The sequence below is a fragment of the Motacilla alba genome, chromosome 3 (assembly GCF_015832195.1).
Source record: "Motacilla alba alba isolate MOTALB_02 chromosome 3, Motacilla_alba_V1.0_pri, whole genome shotgun sequence".
NCBI lineage: Eukaryota > Metazoa > Chordata > Aves > Passeriformes > Motacillidae > Motacilla > Motacilla alba.
The window spans coordinates 61,226,962-61,249,940 of record NC_052018.1 but is presented as its reverse complement, the minus strand read 5'-3'; the positions used below and the strand labels follow the sequence as shown (position 1 = coordinate 61,249,940).

The window sequence follows — 22,979 nt, the reverse complement described above, 5'->3', positions numbered from 1 at the left end:
TGGTCCTGGTACTTACCAAGCACCACCTCATACTCCACTGGCACTTTCAAACATTAGTACTGAACTGGAAGATGCAATTCTCTAGTTCTATCTACTTATTGCAATATAATGCAAACTTTCATCGCTGATCATTTGATCTCTACCACAACATGCTGCCTCACGAAAAAAATGTGTTTGAATCGGGTATGGTAACAATGTGCACAATACCTGAGTAATATCTTCTAAAGGAAACTCTCTTCGTGTCAGGCTTGGAGAACCAATAGAGGGTTTCCTTATTGGTAACCTTGGTGATCTTGAGATCTCCTGTGCAGCTCGTGACATCTTTGGAGATTTGCGAGCTTCTATATTGATTCTGCGGGTAAAGCAATGCTTAGAATCAACAATGGGCAAGCTAAAATGCACAAAACTCATGTCTTTGAATGGAAAGATGTAAGAAGAAGACAACTGGTAGGATGTCCTCAAAGTGACTAATAAAGACTGTAGAGCCTAGAGCATGGAGAATTACAGGTCAAATTTGAAGATACTGACACACTTGCAGTAACATATACTAGATGCTTTCTAATTAATCTAACAAAGTTTACAGCAGTTCTGCCAGATAAAATTTATCTTCCACTAATCCCGAAAAGGTGTAGAGATGAATGATCTCAGCTATGCAGACTTTGAGCAAAGTCTCAAGAAATGAGAACATGACACCTCAGCTGACAGATTTTTACATTAGAAAAATTTCATATGCAGCAAACCAAGGCTCCACAAATGTTGTCAGTGTTCCTACCCTAAGCCAAAAGGTATTTCTACCTCCCACTATACAAGGCAGGGTCAAGAATACCGGCTCAAGCACCTAAAGAACTCACTCACTGACAGAAATGTAATAAACAAAAGTAAAAAACAGTCTGATAGAAGGACAAAATATATTCCATGGTGGCAAGAGAGGAAAAAAAAAGGAAAGGTGGGAGAGTTTATAAAATCTTTCTTTGAGACTGCCTGGGGAAAAATTGTGCTCTATTGTTTTCCATTACATTTTGTCCCAGAAATCTTCCCCTAAGTCCAGCTCTATGCCAATCTCTGAGATCACCCCAGAACTGCACCCTGTAGAGGACCCCAATCTTACAGAGAATTCCTATAGTGCCCAAAGGAGTTTACTTTTTCATTTTACATGGTGTCAAGAGAGGGAAGGAGAGTCAGGGAGGAAGAGAGGCCTTTTGGGGAAAAAGAAGAACTATCCAAGACATTATTACCTGGGGAGTTTAGGTGATTTGCTAGCTCGACTGATTTTTGGAGATTTCTTTGCTGCCCAGTCATCGCTGAGTTCGATATCGCTGGAGTCAGAGCAGTTGCAGCTGTCAATCACAGTGGAAATCAAGCTGTTTCCATAGATTTCATCTATCAAGACAGGCCCCAGAAAATTTAAGTGCTGCTTCAGAAAACTGGTATAAATTATAACTCTCAGTCATCAGAAGCATAAATCCGATCCACAGGCAGCAGTTGAAATAAAACTTTGCAGGGGAAAATTTAATGTTCTCCACTCTGCCTTCAAACTCTAAATTTCCAATGGTTTGAACTCAAGTGAACATCATTCAGAGGGATGAACAGCATTCAACTGACTTTGAGACTAAAGAGTATTTTCTGCTAATTAGCAATCTATATTCCATTACTCAGAATACAAGAAGTTCTCTTCTGTAAAACAGAAGGCAGCAGGGTATAATTTCAGAAGCTTCTAGGTCACGCTAAAGGTTTTTTTCACATCAGAAAAATATCAGAATGCCACTATCCATGTTGCATATATGTTTTTTAAAAACTCTTGAGGATTTAATGTCCAAAATATTGCAAAATCATTTTTACACAGAGCAACAATTGAATTCTACCTGCTTTTCCGTCTGTTTTAGGATCCATGATGACAAACTCCGGGCGCAGCTTGCTGATACGACGTCCTTTCAGGATGGGCACCAGTCCCCCAAGGTATTCCAAGTACAGTGTGTAACAGGGACCACCGACCTCTGGGTCATCTTCCGTCCGCTTCATGGTGCAGTGCAGCCGTTCATTACCAGCTGTTGGGTAGCTGACAAAATCTCTCATATTGTTTGGGTCTGGGATTGGAGGCTTCATTAAACAGAGGAAGGAAAGAGAAAGTTTTCCAATATTGGTTGGGGTTCTTTTCTGTGGTGACTTAATCCCAACACAACTAACTGAACTTGAACCCAGCTTTAATTTGGCAGGTGAAGATTAGTATAGGTTACTTCATGAGTTATGCACGATCCACATGCAAGACAGAATGGCTGTGTGTTATTTAGTTAGAGCAAAAGCAGTTGTGCACAGAAAATGAAACCTAAAACTAGTTCCATCAAAAAGGAAGGTTGAACCTGTGGTCAGAGCACTGAATGAGACAACAAACCTCTCTTCAAGTTCCAGCTCTTATCAGAAACTTATTTTTGAACTTGAGTAATGTGGTCAAGTCAAGTATCAGAGTATCTTGTCTCCTGCAGGCCCTCGAAGTGCACCTGGACACTCAGATCCCATTCCTGGTTAGTACTGGTACATGCTATGCCACTATGCTACAATGCTGTCAACTCTGGAAGAACCTCGTACTTTTTATATCACTTCCAAGCACATGTCCCATCCTAGCTGAGGGCCTATTTGTGTGCCATGCAGAGAAACACAAACATAAAGCTTGGGTTGCTTTGCCCTGCTTGCCAGCACACTGTACTAATCCATGAAAAACTCAATCCTAAAGCAGTAGGACTGCTTTTGTCTAGGACAATATGGCCTGTATGACACAAAGACCATTAATGTGTGTAAGTCAACAGAGTTCTTTCAAATTAAAAGTATAAGGGAAAAAAAGGTAGGGAAAAAAATAGGCTTCCTTAACCTGGCAAATGGGTATAGGCTGAGGAGAGACCTATAATGAGGTCTGCAAGCTGGAGGGAAAGAGAAATGTGCACAGGGAAGAGAGTGCCTTGTCTAGCACTGAAAGCATGGCTGACAACATAGGTTGAGAGGGTGACTGGGATGAGCCAGGGTAAAGTATAAGTGCTGATGAGGCTCCAGAAACAGCCATGAAACAGGATGTGGCTTCTGGAAACCCCACTTCCACTCTCAGCTACACAGCGCCACAACCACTCTGCATCCTCACACCTCCTCTAGGAGGTGACACAGGGACTGTTGGCAACAATGTGTCCCTGTACTGCCCTCTGACCCCCACCAGGGCTCCCAACAAGCTGCTGCCTTCATCCTGCCCATCCTGTCCCCTCCCCTGCCTTCCCTGACAGCCAGGAATTGTCACTGACGGTCTAGAGAGGGGTGACTGGAACAACACGGAAAGCATCCTGGGGAGAATCTTGGATGGCAAGAACTAGAAAGAACTGGAGACTTCTGGCCTGATAAATGCTCTGCATCTTTGGAGATCCAGGAGTTACGGTTACAGCAAGGCATTTATTGTTCTTTGACAAATGAAATTATTTACAGTTGCAGAAACTGCTCTGATTAGCAGTACCCAAATGGAACCATGCTGAATTATTATTTTGTAGGCATAATTTGTTCTCATTTAAGCTGGGCCAGCCCCACTGATTTCAAATTAGTTGTTCTAGCTCTGCATTGTTTTAATAAGGACCTCTGGCTCAAGAGACTGCTGTAACACATACACAAAAAAGTGACAAAAAAGTGTGTTTGAATGTCAAGCATTTACCAGCTAATGCTCTGGTTTATAGGCTGTGATAAACAGCTTGGAAATCCCAAGATGTTACTGAGGGCAAAACCATGAAACAAACAGGTAGTGCAGATGATTCTGCTGGTGGTACAGGAAAAGGTGCGATAACTGGTTCATTATTCCATAGCACTGTTGGAGCAGTAAGATTAGCAGAACTCAGTGCTAGTAGAAATGTTTGGGGCAGCCCTAAGTCTTAAGTCTAACCTTCCTGGGAATATAAGCACTGATGTGATATGTAGAGGGGCTACAGTTCTACCCCTGTGAATCTCTCCTGTAACCGTGACAGAGCATTATCACCAGCGTGAGCTTCTTCAGAAGTCTTTGTGAGTCACCAGCATATTTTACCCTCGTTACGTACTTGGAAAGGCCATCTCCATGGAATAATGCAGATCAGCATGTGTGAGCCTTCTTTTCAGATTTTTAAGAGGCACCAAATGTACCAGCAGGGTCTTGAAGAGGATGTGAAAGCTTTTAAAATGATAAAATCTTATCATTTACCCATTGCCACTTAGGAGCACCATGGAGGGGGGAGATCTAGCAACACTTCCCTCTTCACAATGCACACATTTCTTTCTTTTTACCTTGATTGTTGGTATGAAGGCAGTGGTGAGGTACGAGCAGAGCCGAGGGGGTAGGGTCAGCTTGCTGATGTCCTTGTCATCGCGCAGGCAGCTGGCGATGCTCTGCTGGCACAGCAGCTGCAGGCTGGAGACCCTGTGCTCCACTCTGACAACGTACAGCGCGGGCCCAGACGCCATCAGCAGGCGGGAATCCCTGTGACCCCAACAGATGGAGATGATGGGACGCTGCGTGAAGAGCAAAAGGATACAACTTCAAAAGATTTTGTGCAAAAGATCTTTTTCCGAGATGGCTGCACAAGAAGTGATCACATAAATTCATACTGATCACATTACCCTAAGTCTTCCAGAAACCTAAAGTGCCCACCACTGCCCCTAGAAGAAGAATATGAACATCTCAAATCATCAAAAAGAGCAGCTGATGTTTATTCAGTGCTTTTTACTCAGGATGCTTAAACTCTATACATAAGGAATCAGCTACCAAATTCAGTACCTAGATAGGATAAATGACTTTAAAGACACAGGGTGTTGAGAAGTAGGATCTTCTGATGCCCTATCCAAATGATTTACTCAGTCATCTAATCAGTCTTCATCCACTGTTAACAGCTCATATTTTACAGCTGAAAAGTTAAATTATATGCCTGGAGACACTTAAAAAACAAGTGGAGAAAACCCAACCAGCTTTCTTGTTTTGTGCCAAGTCTTCTGCTGCAGTGTCTCTTTTGAACTATTCCCAGAGGAACTGAACTATGAAAGAGCACCAGGAATGCAACAGAGAATGGCCTTTTGTCTTCTACTCGTCTACACTCAGAAATGTCCAAATCACAACAGTAAAACCAGAAAGAGTCAGGGCCAACTGATACGAAATGTCACAATGTGGAACAGAATAATGATGAACAAACACTGCTGCTTAGAACATTTATTTCCTGCTTGCAAGGAGCTCCCTAAACATTCCTTCTAAATCCCATATTTTCTAGTTGTGACCTCCTCCAGCCTTATCACCATTACTTTTGCCCTTAAGTGTTACTTGCATCCACCTGTCATCTCTTGCTTTCTGTGTTACAAAGCTCCTGTATTTGCTTATATACACACACCCTGTGGTATTTCAATCCCATCTGCTACCTCTGTGCAAATAAACAACACAGAGTAAAGATGAAGCTCTCACTCCATGAAGAATGCTATACAGCAGGTTGCCATCAGTGAACTACAAAAGATTTACTCCTTTCTGTGAAGGTCTTCCTTGTTTTCACCATCTGTGACACTCAGAAGTTTAAGCAAACATGTTTTCCATCTAAATAATGAACTGTATTTATTGAAAAGTCAGAGTATCTTTGGAATATCTTTTCACAAGACACATCAAACAAGAAGACAGGGTCAAGACACCAGCAATAAGAGCTTCTATTCACTCCTCTATTAGCAGTATGGTACCCAGATAGCAGGGTTAGTTCAGCCCAGAGGTTACTCACCTGGTCTGGGGGAAAAGCCTCCCTTCCATTTACAAATTCAAGATGCTTAAAGGCAAGAAACTGGGAAAAGATGGTTTTATGTGACTGATATGAAGCAAAATGCAGCTGGCACAGCACTATACCAACATTTATCATCAAAGTAAAAAAATCCAAAACACAAAAAAAGTCTCCACATAAGAGATCTTCTCTACTATGTCACCTTATCCTAGATTTAAATTTCAAGGAAAATACTGATTTTAAAGTAGGAGGAATGCAGGAACTTCTTTTTAATTACATCTAGGCAATACCACACACACACCTCCACAGAGGCACAAATCTTCAGGCTGACTGATACGCAAATAGAAAGAAGCAACATGTGAACCTTGTGATTTTCACAGTAATTGCTGAATGCATTTTGTGGCGGAGAACTTCAAAAGAATTGAGAAATCCTTTTGTGTACCATCAATAATTCTACATAGCTTGCCATAACCATAATCTGTGGGATACAGCCTTATATTTGAGGAGAGGCCACTTGAAGTATCCCCTACTGATTGGTATTTCATGATTTGCGAGTGTGGCTCGGCACTCACACTGTCTGGCAGCAATGAGACAGTTCAAGCTGCTTACCAAATCAATGCATTTGAAAAGGCACTGGCACAAGGTAGGTACCTGCCACATCTACTATATGACAGCCTGAGAACAGCACAGTGGAAGTGACCCTGATTTTTCCCAAGATCTGAATCCCAGCATGGACAGCACTCTCTACCTGATCATTACTGTGGGATCCAAACTGCATCCTGCTGTTCACCTTGCATCAGCTACAGCTTACCTACAAACACAGTGAGAGGACAAACAAGTATGTGCCTTGGCACACAAATGTTTATTTACTAATAATGGCAGAAGAGAAATCTAATATCCCAGCTATCATAATCCCATCCAGCACACCCAGACCTGATGTCTCATACTGCAGCTATTATAACCCAATATATCACACCCAGGTAGGACACTCTTCATCCAAATAGAGTCAAATAAAACCACCTCTTTCCTCAGGTTACTGCTGCACTCAGAGAGCATCAGAGGTGCAGACAGTAGCAGTGCAGGAACCTTTGCAATCTAAAACACAGTCTCAAGGGAAGGGTTTTTCAGAAGCTTTGAAATGCAGGATAGGACCTCTGGCAACACAGCACTGTGAAGCTCCAAAGAGCAGAAAGTCAGAAGTTGAAAACTTCACTGTTTCCCAACAGGCAACCATAATTCATTCACCTTCTAAACTTCTCAACGTATGATGCTCCTATATTCTGTTTATGAATGTATATGCAACCAATATGTGAGTGGGTGGATGATTAACCAAACACACACACAATACCTACAAGCGCTGTACTGTTTGTAACTCATGACATTTCTACTCTTCCATTTGTACAATTAGTCTCCCCACATACCTCATTATGTTTTAATATTTTCAACCTCAACAAAGAGCACTTGCACCACACCACCAGACATGCCTTGCCTTCCTTTCTCTGAAATGGTCAGACCCTTGGTGCTCCTCCAGTCCAGTGTTCAGCAACATTTAATTTACAGTGAAGGGCTAAGACTTCAGATGAGTTTCAAGGAAAATTAGCCTGTCATTACAGGCTTGGAGAAATAAAAGATCACCCAAATGCCAGATCTGACCTGACCTTTAAAGTACTGCTCCAATAATATTTTTCAATAACTATGCTTCCTAGTCTTTCCCTTGCTGGACAAGAGATATGAATCAATTACTGCAGCAAATCAGTTATGAGCTGGCCACAGTTTTCTTTTCAAACTCTACTGAGAAAAAGCAATTGACCTCCAACATCCAACATAAAAGTATTGTTCCTCATAAAGCTTCCACTTATTTGCACTGTTTCAGCAAAACACGGAAGGACAAAAGTTGTTGTATCCAAATTGTTGTTGTTTCCAAAAGTTGTTGTATCCACCTGTTAAAAAATGAACAAGCAGACTCTAGGACAGAATAATTTTATTTTCCATGTTTGCACAGTTGCGTTTTTTTTTTTTCCCTGCTAGGAAAGAAGAAACGCAGCTACAAATATAACATGAGAATTTCTAATCTCACTTTGCATATAAAAATATCATCAGGTTTTGAAAAATCTCAGCATAAATTGTAAATACCTGAATGAATTCCAGGGTTTAAATACCAACATGTAGCTCTATGACAATTATGTATTAGCAACTATTGGCTAAAGCACAAGAGAAAATAAAAGCTTTATCAGGAGAAATACTGACTGAAAACACATCTCAACAAGCGACTAACAAGGGGCTCTTTTGCCATTTCTTTCCAAGTGGGCTTGAAAGTGAGCTACAGCTTCTCAAATCTGTACCCTCAGCTGGGATGTTGATTTCCCTCAGAAAAGCATGCAGGAATGGATATCCCCACTCAAAGCCCCGTGGTTGCTTCTTATGAGTCACTCTACAGCCTCTATTACAGGAGAGAACATAACAGATACACATTCCATCACTTGTATGCAGTTCAGTCAATGAAAACACTGTTCCAGCTGATTCTTGCTGCCTGCCTTGAGCTTAGAAATCCTGAGCCATGGGGTCTGCCTGCTGCTTGAACTAATCCCTTGTTTGTTGGCACTGGGACTCCCACTGGTAATGAAATAAAAATAGTATTCCAGGGCAGAAAGCCCAGGAACTAGCAGGACTTTTCTCAGGAGGAAGAACACAACTGCAAAATAGTATCCAGTGAATGGCATGTGTAAGTAGGTTGCCTGCATGCTCTCTCTCTAGACTGCTGATGAGGAGATGCACACTCTTCCCTCTCAGAGAGAAGCTGAAAGGTGCAATGGCTGCAGTGCCCACCTGGCTCTTGTGAGCTGTATGTGCACACCTCTGTGCTGCCACAGCCTTCATGGGTGGTGTGGGAAAGCAACCCAACACTCCTTCATTTTTCTGCTCCTCATATTTACAATGGGAAAAATATTAACTGCTAAGAACTGATGGTGACAAATGAGGAGAAATCTGCCACTGCTAGGGCCTGATATGATTTTTGATGTCATAAACTCTTATTTGATTTGCAGCTGTTTCTTATACCCTCTCTACTTCTACAGTATTTTTAAGAAGTCAATAAAACAAGATTCCATTTTAACAGAAAGAGTTCCACAGAAAAGTGTCTTCAATTTCCAGTGCTGATCAAAATCCATTCCTGCAGCAGAGATGATCCTGTGCCTATATAAAGAACACCAAGGTCCTTATTGATACACTAAAGCATGCAGTTAGTTCTAAACTGTTGCTTTTTTCCCTGTAAGAAAATAAACTCTTGAAAATAAACTCTTCTTGAAGCTTTGTTGTAATCCCGTAACAACTAAATAAAATTGATTTTAGGCAATATAAATGAAAGGCAACATTAATTCAGATGCAACAAACCTGAACACTCTGTGTGAAATAAATGAAGAAAAGTAAGCAAGGTCTGCTCAGCTGAGTAACATAAAAGCCTCTTCTTTCAGAACCTTTTGATCTGAATTAAACCTAAAATTGCACCTTCCTTCTCTATCCTTTACAGAACGACCAGGTTTCTACAGGATCATATAATCTTAAATCTATTCATTTACATGCTGGGACATTTCCAGCAGAGAAGCAGTCTGTGAAATGCTGACAGCAGCAGGTCTATAGCAAGCTGGTTGTCTTCTCAAAGACTTCTGGAAACTTCTTCCATAAAAATTTAGTCTTTGGTACACCACTTCGAATTCAGTTTAAAAATAGTACACTGATAAACATGGGTTTTTCACATTTAATCTTGTTGTCTGTACCACATGTGAAGCTCAGTTCCCTCTCATCCTCCTTTGCTGTAGTCGAGATGTAATCTGTACTCAACCAGCTACACAGTGATATAAAACCTTAAAGTCATGTAAATTTACTGTAGAATTAAAGGTATGGAGGAGATCTACATTGTAGCTTCTAAATCTGCTCGTTTCCCTGGTCGTCTCTGGGGCGTATTAAAAAAATCATACAAACTGAAGAAGGGACCAAATATAAGCCACAAGACTGAACTACCACAAAGAAAAAAAATCACAAATTTGGTAAAGTTGGTAGTTAGATAATGTTGAAGAGATCCTGTAGGAGACTTCTGTTCAAAGTTCAGGATATAGGAAGAGATGAAGCATCTGTTTCCAATCAGAAGTGACAGAAGGTAAAGTTAGTTGATATAATAAAGACCTGTCTGCACATTAGAGGAGATCTTCTAAAGTGACAGAACTGGGTTGCAGCATTTGGTAAACAATTTCAGCAGGACTATAAAACAGTCTTAAATGAGTTGATTATTCTCATCCCTGCCTGATGCCAGGGAAAGGTTGTGAGGACTTACCAAACAATGTAAGAAATTAACATTCTTCCAATAAAAACATTATGACCAGCAGGGCAGCCTGCTGTTGCAATCTCATTTTTAAATGTTGTAAAAGCAGGACCATGAAAAACCTGGGCATATTTTTGGTACCTCACATTGGTGTTTCTATACAAGGACGGACATAGTAAGAAGTAAATTTTACAGAAATTGATAGTATGTTTTGGAATAGTCATCAGCTGATCACCAGCCCTTAAAATATGCTCTCTGTATAGAATTCAGTTCAATATTTGACCAGCCCTTACCGATGCTTTTTCAGCTCTTTCCACTCTATTCTGCAAACACATCCTTGCAGGATGCCAGGCTGAAGCCCCAGAGCCAGGAACAGGAGTGACTGCTACACTATGCCAGCTCTACCACTCTGTTTATGAATGTTGTTTTTCAAGCAAAGCTACTGCTTTTATTTCAATACTTCTAAACAAGTGATTTCCCTATCTAGAGTTTTATAGGCAGCAAACTAGGTTTATGAACTATAAATTCTACACTGAAGGTAAAAGCTTAAGAGAGTTAATCAAATGAGACAGAGGATGCCAAAACCACACTAAAGCTGGAGCAGAAGGCAGCATGTGGAACATCTTGAAGGGATCCATGACAAGAGTCATCATTGAGATGAGTTACCTGCAATTCCCAAATCTATTCTACCACTGGGGTTTGCAGTGACTTTATGTTCAGTAACATTCTAGCCAAGTTGCATATAAATCCTGTCAGTCTCAGACTGAATTTTGTTATAAACAATAAAATCTGTTTCCTGACTATCCTACTGAAGACAGGACAGACAAATAGCAGAAACAAAAACAGTTCAGTATATTTTACTGATAAAATTTTCAGACATTTGCTATGTCAAAGAATTGGGACAGAGGACCACATGGAAAATCAGTTTTGTACCTGTAATCCATTATTTTTTATATTGATGGTTGTTTTCTTTTTCCTGGCTTTTGTATTCAGAACAACGCTCATTTATAATCAATGCGCTTTTCCAGTCACACATTTTCTTCTTCACAAGAAAGTCTTAGCAGAAGAGTTCAAGATGAGGAAATTCTTTTATTTTCTTCTTTTTTTTTTTTTTTAGTTCAGTAACCAGTGATGAATCTTGTAAAATCCCATTACAAGGCTGACTGCCATGGTACAGAAAACGAATTAATTTATTCTGATGAATTTGTCATGAGACAAATTACTAGGACCACTGACTCACTCTCACCTTTGCACATACATCTTTGGAGCACAGGCACAGTACAACAGAAGTCACCAGCAATTTTTTTGCAACACTGTTTTTTATCTGGTTTTGTAAACCAAATACTTAACAATGTTCTAGCATACCTGTCATTTAGCTGCTAATACTGCTAGACCAGCATTCAAATACATAGGAGAATAAAGTCCATCTGTGCAGACACAGGTGTTCTTCTGAAAGATCACTCACTTCCTCCTGCAGCTGAGTAAATATGAATTTAGATGCACCAAATAAAGAGACTAAACACTGACTAATAAGAGAAGAGGGGTAGCTCTAATTTTAGGTAGGTTTATGCATACAGCTTTTTAATAAACATAAATATACCAGTTTGAATGTTATTTTTATGCTAATTTCCAAAGGAAATGAGACTCCTTGATTCTGTTTTCAATTGGTGGTTGCCTCTCCCTGACTGTCATCCTTCACTTAACAACCTGGCTTACAACTTCTGAAGTTGGCTTTTAGTCTGCAGTTGACAATAGGGGAAGAAATCTCCATTATATTAAAATATTGCTATCCCAACAGAAATAGCAGCTGGAAAGAGCAGAAAGGCTTATATTACTACTTCCACTATTGGAAATACTGCAGTACAAACTTGGCATGCACCTGTTCTGTCTGACCTCTCAGCTGCCCTGTAAACACTCACATAATGGCAGAATAATTAGCCCCCACATCAGGCACAATATGTGCTTTCTCCCAGCTGGTTGGGTGGAGGAGAAAGGAAAGAGCTGAAAACATGAAAAGAAGTTGAAGCTATACATGGAGAACTAAAGGAGATGAAAGTATTTAAATGAAGGAGAAATTGAGATTAGCAGGAACAAAGCAGTGAGGGAAAAGCCTGCACACACAGAGGTTACAACCTGACCTGGTGAGCTCTGATGCTCAAACCACAGAGTGATTTCACAGCCTGGCACCAGAGGGTTCAACAGCCAGTGTGCACATACTGAGTTCTGGTACTGAAGTAACAGAACAAGGTTTGCTTTCACCTGGGCTGGGAAAAAGCAACACTGGTATCAATATGTTTTCCTCAGAACTGATCCAGAGAGGAAAGGGCTGTGCTACTTTGCTGCAAGGGCTACGTTGAAGACAATACAGCTGTGTTTATGGGTAAGTCCTTTAGGTACCTAAATCAGCATTAGATATCACTGTACGTATTTAGGTTGGCTTTAGAGACCATTATTTTACACTTTACACAACTAAAGAATTCTATCTAAATTAGAGGGCTAAGGTTAATAAGCACAGGTTAATGCTAAATATAAGCAAACACAAAGGCTTTAGCAAATAGTTTACTATGTCACCCTTTTGCATCCATTCCAGACCAGGGTACTGGAAAAAAAATGATAATACATGGTATCATCATTAAATATAATTAATATATCTACAGCATTTTACTTCACTTTTATATTTCAATGCTATTACAAAGTTTCATCACTGGCAGCAGAAATCAGAATGGAGTCATCCCTATTCTGCAGAAAATGACACAGAATTACATTCAGCTGGGCTCTCAAGTACCAGCAAAGACCTGTGAAGCATGTTTTGCTCCTGAGCAGCTCATAGACCATGTGCTGGCATTTACTTGGCAAGTTACATGAGTGAGGCTACTGAATCACACCAAATTATTGTACATTAGAAAATTAAAATAAGGGAATAATCTTGTAGTTATGATACTGGACTTGGAATGTTTTTGTACAGCTCTTGGCTCTGCTACAACATTAAGCAAGTTATTCAGGTTTTTTTTCTCCTCAGTCACTTATCCATAAAACAATGGAATTTTCTTTTTCTGTCTGTTCAGGCCCAGTGTGTTTGGGAAACAGACCTTCTTTTGTATTTCCATAATACCTAGCACAGTGGACCTTAGAATCAGGTGCAGTCTTGCACATCCACCTTAATGCAAACAACCATTGTTTATAGCATATTTTTATCTATATTGTGTTTTAGGATGGATTTGGGATGTTTTGCAACCTTTTCCACATTGCAAGGCTACAGCAATGAGCTAATATGGGAAAAACATGTCAGCAAAACATGGAGAACAGACTTTAAGAATGCCTCCTACCTGCACAGGTGTCTCCAGAGTGTAGATGTGCTCCCCACGCACGTTGTAGAACTTGACAAGGGCGCTTTTCAGCAGGGAACCATTGCTGAGGTCAACCAGCTGGTTCTGCTTCTCCATGCCTGCCACGGCAAGCAGGTCTCCTTGTGTGCACCACTGAACCACCACATCTGAAACCACAAAGATGGCTTGCAGTAACCACTGACAAGAAACAACAGGAACAGCATTTCCAGATGCTGCAAAGAGACTTGAACAGATAAAACATGCTCTCAAAAGTTACATAAATACTTAGGAACCTATATCCTTTCATTGAAATAGCAGAAAATATGGCACAGATGCACTTTTGAGAATGACTCTTTAGTCTGTAAATTGAAAAAAATATGTAAAAAACATTCTTTTCATTCTATGGTGAGTCTAGAATGTAATCACTAGTTGCTCCTAAACACCTAAGGACAAGAATTTACTAGAGATGTTGAAACTGATGTGGAAGATCCTACATATAGCTTTGGGGTAAATAAGTGGAATCAAGTTTATATGCAGATAAATAATCTTACTAAGAGAGCAGCAAAGAGTGTTTGTCTAGAAAGGCCTATAATGCAAAAAAGCAGAATATCTGGCAATGCCTCATGTTCTCGTGGCTGTCAATATAACTTTTAGCATAACTTAAACTAGAGTTACAACAGTATAACATGAAACTAAAAGCACTTGGACTTTTGTCCATAAATACAGATGGCCTCCATATCATATGTTTTCTTTTGCCACCATCACACAAAAATGATGAGGGCTCTGGAGAATCTCTCTTACAAGGAGAGACGGAGGGAGCTGGGCTTGTTTGGTCTAGCGCAGCCTGAGAGTGGACCCCATTATTATCTCAAAGTTTTGTGCAGAGAGGATGGTGCCAGACTCTTTTCAAGAGTGCCCAGCGACAGGATGAGGAGCAATGGCCATAAACTAAACCACAAGAAGTTCACCCTCAACATGAGGAAGAACTTTACACTGAGGGCAGCAGAGGAAGAGGCTGCCCAGGGAGGCTGAGAAGTCTCCCTCTCTGGAAACATTCAAAACCCACCAAGACAAGCCCCTGTGCAACCTGTTCTGGAGGACCCTACCTTGGCAGGGGGGGTTGGACTGGATGATCCCCAGAGGTACCTTCCAACCCTAATGATTCTGTGATTCTGACTTGTGAAAATCTACTCAGCTGCTTAGCAGGGCTGGAATCACACAGGGACTGCTCAGAGTCTCACATACATGGATATGAATATACATATCAGTTACTTCTCTTACAGGCACCTCATGATGAGGGACGCCCACAGCTTAATTTGGGGATGCTTATTTCAAACTCTTATATCCTCTAGTTCTTTGTCACGTTTCTAGAGTAACTCTAAAAAAGTATTTTGCATTTCTGCTCGTGTTTCAAAGACAGATTTGCATGTTCAAGGAATACAGAGCTAGTCTTTAAAATCTTTTTACTCTTAAACCAGAGGTGAAAGGCAGCTATTTTGTGCTGAGACAAAGTGAAGGTAAAGACAAAACTTTTGTGCTCTGGGATGCTCAATCTGCCAAGAACCTTTTGAAGACACTTGTGGGCGAGAAGCTGTCTTCAAATGAAGAAGCAAGAGAGAAATGAGAGTTGGCAGGAAGGATCTCAAAATTGTTTCAAGTTGTCAACTTGTCATTTTCAGGGACTTTTATGTGCAATTTAAAATGGTTTTGTATTATTTCAACTTTCTGATATTTCTCATGGGAATTATGCTTCTGTACATATCAGAGGGAAGCTGCATGTTCCTCAAGGTAATTTTTCCACAGCTAGGCATTGTATGCCTCTTGTTTTCTCTTAGTTTTCAGCCCTCCAAGTAGCCTACAATGGGATTTAATTAATGTTTCTTGGACAGGAAGAAGATAGGCAGGTTAGAAATAAACAAGGCAAGCTGATCAGCTCCACTTTTGGTAACTGGATAACTATGGAACTACCATAATGAAAAAACTGTCTCCTTTCAATACATGTCTTCAGGTAAAACTTTCAGCTGATCCCCATGACAAGAGGAAGATGAGTGTCCAGCAGTTTTCTCTCTCTCTCTCTCAAAGTCCTAGAAATGGACTGCTGCAAAGGCAGCAAAGGGGTGGATGTGGGCTGCAGCATCCCCCCAGGGCAGTGTGGCTCTACTGACTGACTTGCACTGCCAAGAGGATCTCCAGTGGCTACTGGACCTTTACATAAAATAACTGATGAACAGGTTCTCAGCATGAGCACAGAGATTAAAAATCAAATGGAGGTTTCATTTAGGGTAATGGTCTACAAGTGAATTAGTGGATCAGGCACCTCTACTTTCCAGCCACCACAGGCATGTATACCAGCAAGCCTTGAACACAGAGCACTGTAAATGTGCAACAGCTCTGCAGGCAGTAGATGTGGCTAACTAATACAATTAATAGATGTAGCTCAGCAGTTCTGCAGGAAGCAGTGCACTGAGAATCACAGAGTTAAAAAGCACCAAAAAAAATAAAGGATACTTCTGAACAGTTCAGGACCTCCACTAGGACTCACAAAACTACCAGGACTATTCAAGCTGGATCAAAAAAATTTTTATTTGGGTAATCAAATTATCAAGGTTTTTCCTCTGTCAATTTAACAGAAATAGAATCAGTAAAATGACAACTCTGCAAAACTAGTAGAATATATATATTCTCTATATATTAAAATATATTTTTCTTCTGCTTGAAATAATATTCATAGTTGCCTACTTAAAAAATACAATGAGTAGCCTACAGCAGCCAATAAAGGCAAGGACACCTGTTGCAGAGATCACAAAACAATACTTTGAGATTTTAAACACAAACACATGAACAAGGACTTGCAGACTGCCCCCCCCTCCTCGGGAGAGAGAGAGTGAGAGAGAGGTGCCAGTGCTATCTTGAACTTGATAGCACCGGCCGGGCCGAGGCAATGGGAACCGTGCCCAGTGAAGAGTGCGGAACTGGTGTGGGAGTTCGTAATGAGCAGAGACTGTGATTTTAACCCTTCTGCGGAAGGTGGAAACCTGGCAAATGCTGATCCTCCGGGAGTCGAAGGAGGAGAGAGACGGATGAGAGGAAATATAAAGGGTGAGAGAGCGGTGCAAGTGAAGAACGACGGAGAGAAGCTGAGGAAATCCTAGGTGGAGGAGATGATAGAGTGGCTTTTGGCTGGACTCTTTCTTGTATAGCCATGAGCAGAATCTTTCCTGTAATACAGAGACTGCATTTTAGGGGGAGGCGGCGCCAAGGAGTGATGGTGAGACCCCTCGGCCCCAGGGGGTGAAATATTGGGGGGGACTGGTGTCCCGAACAGGAGGAGGCAGCGCCAAGGAGTGATGTGAGCGGAGATGACAGGTGATGAGTAATGGTGAGACCCCTCGGCCCCAGGGGGTGAAATATTGGGGGGGACTGGTGTCCCGAAACAGTGAGAGACTGTCGTTCTCTTCTGGAACTGGGCATTCTTGAAAGGGAAACCCTAAAAGCAGCTCTGGTCCATGTGCAGTGGTGAGAGCACTGAACATGGAAGGAAGAAGTCACGACGTGCAGTTGTTGAGTGACGGGGATTGGCCTGTGGCACAAGGGGGGCTCTTCTCTCCTCAATGAAATGAGAGGTGATTGTCGGAAGGGTGGAGATGGACTGTGTTGATTATTTGAAGAGTGTGATGGACTGGATAAAGAACTGAGGTTTTGTGTCATTCTGTGAGAATTGAGTGGGGGGAGGAGGAATGTTTGACAGGTTTCCATTCTGCTCTGTGTGTCCATTTTATAATTGTGTGATAATAAAGTTTTTTTTTCCTTTTGTTTACAAGTGGAGGCCTGCTTTGCTCTGTCTCTGATAAGACCCTACTTGGTGGTTTTGCACATTCTTGCCTGTGATAAAATCCAGTAAAATTTAGAGTCACTTGAAAAAAATTATGAAGCTACAGGAAGTATGAACATCTATACAGAACCAGACATAAAATAGTTTCCACTGTACAGTGCTTAAAACAACAGACAGCAATATCCCAATCATCTTTCTCTGTCTCACACACATTCCCAATCCAGTAAGATGCAGCATGGTTTTTGTCTACTGATGATAAAAATTTAGTCCAGCCCATAACTAATAAAAATATTCCTACTCTATCTAGCACAGTAATATTTTGCTACAGGAGGGTAACATACTTAAGGGATCTTTTTTGCACTAGTGAAAGTCAGTGGAGTCAGTGGGGAAGGAGAAACAGGACAGACATCCTCAGCAAGACAGAGCCCTGCAACTCTAAACAGAGAATAAGATGGGGTCTGTTTCTCCTACTGTTCCCAGTTGAAAGCTAGACTAGATGACAACTCCAGACTGCTCAGCACCCTAATTACTCTAATATTGTAGAAATGCTGAGCAGATCCATTGGTGATTATCACAAGAGCTTTTTTAAGCTGGCTCGAGTTCTTCACACTTTTGGTATCCTTTCAGCTGATGAAGTTTTCTGGATTGTGGGGCTGTCTCACAATGCTGCCTTTTGGCGCTCACACATTTCTGGGGTTGGCACAGATGGAGAAAGGAAGGGAAAAGAAACCTCAAAGGTGATGTTTTTACCTCCCAAGACTACTGTACATAACAGGTCACCCAGAAACTGTGGGGACAGTGTTAGGGCAACTTTTCACCAAAAACATCCCACTATTTCAGAACAGCTAAGAGTTTGCTCCAACAGCCCAATTCTCTTTTCATCTAATTTAAAACTAATTTACCTGTGGAGATGAAAGCTTCGGTGGAACCTATATTTAAGCATGTGCCTGTGTGCTGTAGTGAATTAAAATGTCTCTGCAGGCAAAGCACAGTAAATTGCACAGAGAGTGCTAGCAAAGTAAAGGACATTTTAAATAGGTAAGAACAGTAAAAATTTCCATGTGAGGTAAAGATTTTACATGGAATACTGATTGTACAAACATTCATGCACATCACTTAGCAAAATGTATAGTAACTAATCACTGGAATTTTTTCTTTCCCAGAATAACTTGCCTCTTGACAATTAATAACTCCAGGAAGTTTTCAATAATTGTGAGAACCAAAGCAGCATTGCATACCAGGTTACCAAAAGCATGGAAGACCTTGTGAATTAGACATGCAAAGAAAGTGTTATGTAGCAGAGACACTCACACAAAGAACCATAATCATAATAATGTGTTATTATGATATTTTCTGAAGAATCCCTTCGCCAAGATTTTTTTTTTTCTTAAGAAGCTGAGAAGCCTCAGAAAAGAAATGTAAACAATAATTATCTAATTGTTTTAGAATGCAGTCTGAAAATTGTTTACCACCAGGTGCATCTTTGATTGGTTCTATGTAAATTGTTTTAACTTAATGACCAATCAAAGCCAGCTGTGTCAGACTCTCTGAAGAGTCACAGGTTTTTATTATTCATTCTTTTTTAGCCTTCTGATGTATCCTTGTCTTAATTTTTTAGTATAGTTTTAGTATAAAATATAATATCATGTCATATCATAATATAATAAATCAACTTTTTGAGAACTTAAGAGTCAAATTCTCATCTCTTCCCTCGTCCTAGAGACCTCCAAACACCACATTAATGCATTCTGCTGGAAAACTACAAAACAGATAAGTTGCCCTACAAAACTGCCACAAAAACACGATCTCAAAAATATTGTGAAGCATTTTTTCAAACACAAAAACTCCATCAGCCAAGAGCTGCTCTTCCTCCAGCAGGTGTCACTGCTGGAAACGGCAATAACAGCACTGAGGGCTCCTGGGTTAAGGAGCAAGAGGCACAAAAATGTAACCTATGTGCACATCATCAAAATACAAGAAAAACAGGGCATAGGAGAGGAAGAAATGGCTTTTTTTCCGTACCTTTCAACCCTGAGCGGATGATAGTGGGAGACAAGTCATCGTAATTGTTCATCAAACTGATGTCTCCTGACGTGAAGCTGACAGTCAGTAGTGGCTTGGTGTTCTGCACCGGGACTGGATAGGCAGCTGGTCCATCTGCAAGACAAGGCTCTGAGTGAGCAAAAGGTGAACAACCAAAAATAATCACATCCAGGATGAAACACACTGTACTTCAGCCTACCACCACCAGGAGTTGTTCCAAGCCTCTCTACCTGCTTATTTCTGCGACATCTGTGGGCAGAAGCAAAGCAGGTTTAGCTAGTTAAGCTCCTCTGTTTCTGTGAAACCTCAGTGCTTTTACTTTGTCAATTTTTACTGCACTATATCCACAGTGATTTATGCATATACTATTATGTTACATAGTGGTGTTTTTCAGTCTTTCTCCATTCTCAACTTCTCAAAGTGACAAAGAAATGGAAAACCAGTGCCTCAGAAGACTTTTTTGGAACCCCAGTTGAAAACCAGCATGATGAACAATATAATGACATTAAAAGCGATTTGTTCTGTACCCTTTTTGCTTGGGCAGGTACCAGGGACTCCTCTTTAAGTCACACTGAGACATTTTAAGAACTTCTAAGAGAAAGTTAGAAGCTGACCATACTGACCTTCCACAAATTACTGCATTCTAAATGTCTAGGCAGCAGCATGAGAAGATACCTGCCATTCTGCATAACAGGATCCCATGCACCCAAAAGTAGAGGTGAGCCCAAAGGGAACACTTGGTTTTAAAAACCATTTCTGCAAAGTCTCTGGTCCTCTGAGCTTGTTTTTCAGCAATTCAGTAAAATTCCTTTGCTCAAACACTTCATGACCAATATTGCCATCTGTAGCTTTTGGTGTTTAACTCCTGTTTACAGTGTCTGAGAGGAGATGCCCCTGGTCCCTGATTAAGTGCCTGTCAAGGCCCCACCAACATCTTTCCAGTCAACAAAAATGGCAGAACCAGTTAAGAGTAGTATTGTTTCCTGAACTAGTAAAAAAGCTGATGAGAAAGCATTTTGGAGAAAGATGTCTAGTAACTGGCACCTCCGCGTGTAATAATTTAATAAGAAAATCCCAACAAACTTCTAGTCCTTCCTACACATCTGTGTGAGTCAAAGGCTTGTCACCTTCGAGAGGTTTATGCTGCATCTGCTCCAAAGAAAACACATCATGTTTGGGTAACCATTAAAATAGGCTTGTAACGAGTCCACCCACCCCCTGACTGACTCAGAAAAAGCGAACACACGCATTTGGATCATTTAAGCTCTCATCTGCAATTTCACCATCCTCCAACTGGCACCTCAGTATTTCTGAAAAACACAACAAAAACCCTGGAAAAATCCAATTTATTGTTGTTGCCTGTCTTGCTTTAGGAGCTTGCTAGGTTGAAGTTAGTTTCTTTCCTTCTAAGGTAAGAAATCTTACCCAGTACCAGAAGTAAGGCATGAAAGCCAAAACAAAATCCAGTTTTAAAATATTCTAACATTTTACCAGGTGATCAGATTATCTTCTTTCAGTATTTGTTAAATACATAAGCTTATTATATACCTATATACCTATACTGGAAAAGGTAGATTTTTTGGTGTGAATCCAAATTAAGAGTTAAAACTGCAGAAGTCCTCAATTCAGAGGTTCAGATCCAAGACGCAAATTCAGAATTATTTTTGAATAATTGTTATGTATTTAAAATTTCCACTGTACAATCACTGACTATTATATAACCTTAGTTCTTAATGTAGTTCAGGCTTTATACACTGAAACACAGGAACAGCTCACCTAGAGCTTATAAAGTGATCAATCACATCAATGGCAAGTATTTTCATTACTTGAATGAGAAGGGTGGGACAGACTGTGCATGGACACCTAGGCCTCATAAGTCTTCCCTACTGATGATTTCCAAAGACTTTAAAACCAAAATATTTCACCAAATGAGTTGTATTGAGACTTGAGGAGAGGGAAGGATTTATTCCTGACTCTCAAACTGGCAATGTGCTCTGAAGCATGTGAATTAATAATTCCAGCCAACTCCAGTCACCCTGCTTCTACCCTGTGTAATTGCAGCAAATATCTTCATTTCTGAGCCTTCTGCAGTATTTATGGAACTCTTAATGTCAGGACTATGAAGAATGGGATTGTAATGATGAGCATTACAGAAATCCTACAAAACAGAGATAAAACTAAATATATAGTACTTTACACCATGTCTAGTACTGCTGTCTTTTCACATGAATCTATATAATAGCGCATTAATTTCTGTTTCTGCTCTCTGACTACCTCCATACACACAAACCACTGCAATGCCTCATATCTGCTTATCAGTGAAACCTGACATGTCCCTGTCTACCTCACCCTCACTGAAAGCTTATCGAGCTTTGTGATGTTATCTCATTTGTGCAAACGGAAGCAGAGCAGCACAGATGAGGTATGACCTGCAGCAAGACTGGTGGCAGAGCTGGGAACAAACCCACTCTCCCATACCAGCTCTCTGCTCCACGAGAGCTTGAAGCTTTGGCCACCCTGCTGGTTTTGTAGAGCATGACAACGCTCCGGCATTCAAGATGTCTTCATGAGCACGTGCAAAGCTGAAGCACAGGGATGCGCACATAACCCTACCCTGTGGTGGGGAATAGTCGTCGGAGTCCGTGTCGCTCTCGCTGCTGTCCTCCACCAGGAAGCTGGGGTAGTTCCAGGACATGTTGAGGATGCCATCTGACTCATGAAGGAGCACGTGGGCCAGCATGCGCCCATGGCAGTCCATGACGATGACTTGTCCATCAGCAGTGCCAAACAGCACCTGAAAATAACACAGCAACCCTCAGTCCCACCAAATGTCAGCCACGGGGTCCTCCTTCAAATGCCTCTTGTAATTAACTAGCTACCCTGGAAATTACTGAAAGCAAAGCAGTCATGGATGTGAAAGGGTGCCAGAATAGGACCCGGCAATCAAAGCTGAATGTGAAGAATGAAGTCAAAGCAGCAGAGTCTACAGGTAAGTTTGTAAAATCTGTGAGCAAGTAATGTTTCATGGGGGATGCATTTAATTCAATTTAATATGAGACATTACACTTCATTTGAACTTGATCATTACCACAATTAAAGAGAGCTGCCAGAAAGGCTACCACAGATTATTTAGTGTTCTTAGATAATACAAAAAATCCTAAACCTGGTGGCAGAAAAGGTGTGCATCAGTCGTAACAATATCAAAAGAAAAGACACAATTGACAAAAGTGAGGTCCTAGCTGAGATTTCAAATGGTTCATGAGAAATAGAAAGCTGAATAGAGAAGGACAGGTTATTCAGTTGATGAGCTAGACAAAGTGGGAGAACAGCTTCCAAAAAAAAAAAAAAAAAAAAAGGCAAAAGCAGTATGATCAGGCAGTATGGAAGTAGGCCAAGGGGAAGGCAATAAGGCAACATGCTGCACATCCACATCCAGGAAGAGATGAGAAGCTTACACCCACCATTTCAAACACAAAGTGGATAATCCAAGTTTTTTCTTGCCCTTAAACAACTCCAGAGCCAATCACAGACTGAAGTCAGACTGATTGGAACCTGCAATTTCTTTTTAAATAAATTCTTCTTGAGGATTTAAGAAAGTTAAGATCTCGCATATTTGATGTATTTTAAGAGGAAAATCAGGAAATAAGGACTAACAAATCCTAAAGCAATAAATGGACTAGCCAAGGCTGTTGCTGCCATCACATAATTCTATATGAGGCAAA

At 40.8% G+C, this 22,979-nt stretch overlaps 1 protein-coding gene across 4 annotated transcripts in view; it reads right to left on the bottom strand.

Moving 5' to 3' along the window:
* TULP4 (TUB like protein 4) overlaps positions 1–22,979 on the bottom strand; it is a 153,229-nt gene that overhangs the window by 18,401 nt on the left and 111,849 nt on the right. For all 4 annotated transcript variants that reach the window (XM_038134124.1, XM_038134126.1, XM_038134127.1 and 1 more), the window contains exons 5-11: positions 21,871–22,051; positions 19,237–19,371; positions 13,383–13,549; positions 4,282–4,506; positions 1,863–2,097; positions 1,236–1,380; positions 208–352 (exon numbers count right to left, since the gene is read on the bottom strand). In XM_038134124.1, coding sequence (XP_037990052.1) covers positions 208–352; positions 1,236–1,380; positions 1,863–2,097; positions 4,282–4,506; positions 13,383–13,549; positions 19,237–19,371; positions 21,871–22,051 — 1,233 coding nt within the window. The remainder of the gene's footprint in view (positions 1–207; positions 353–1,235; positions 1,381–1,862; positions 2,098–4,281; positions 4,507–13,382; positions 13,550–19,236; positions 19,372–21,870; positions 22,052–22,979) is intronic.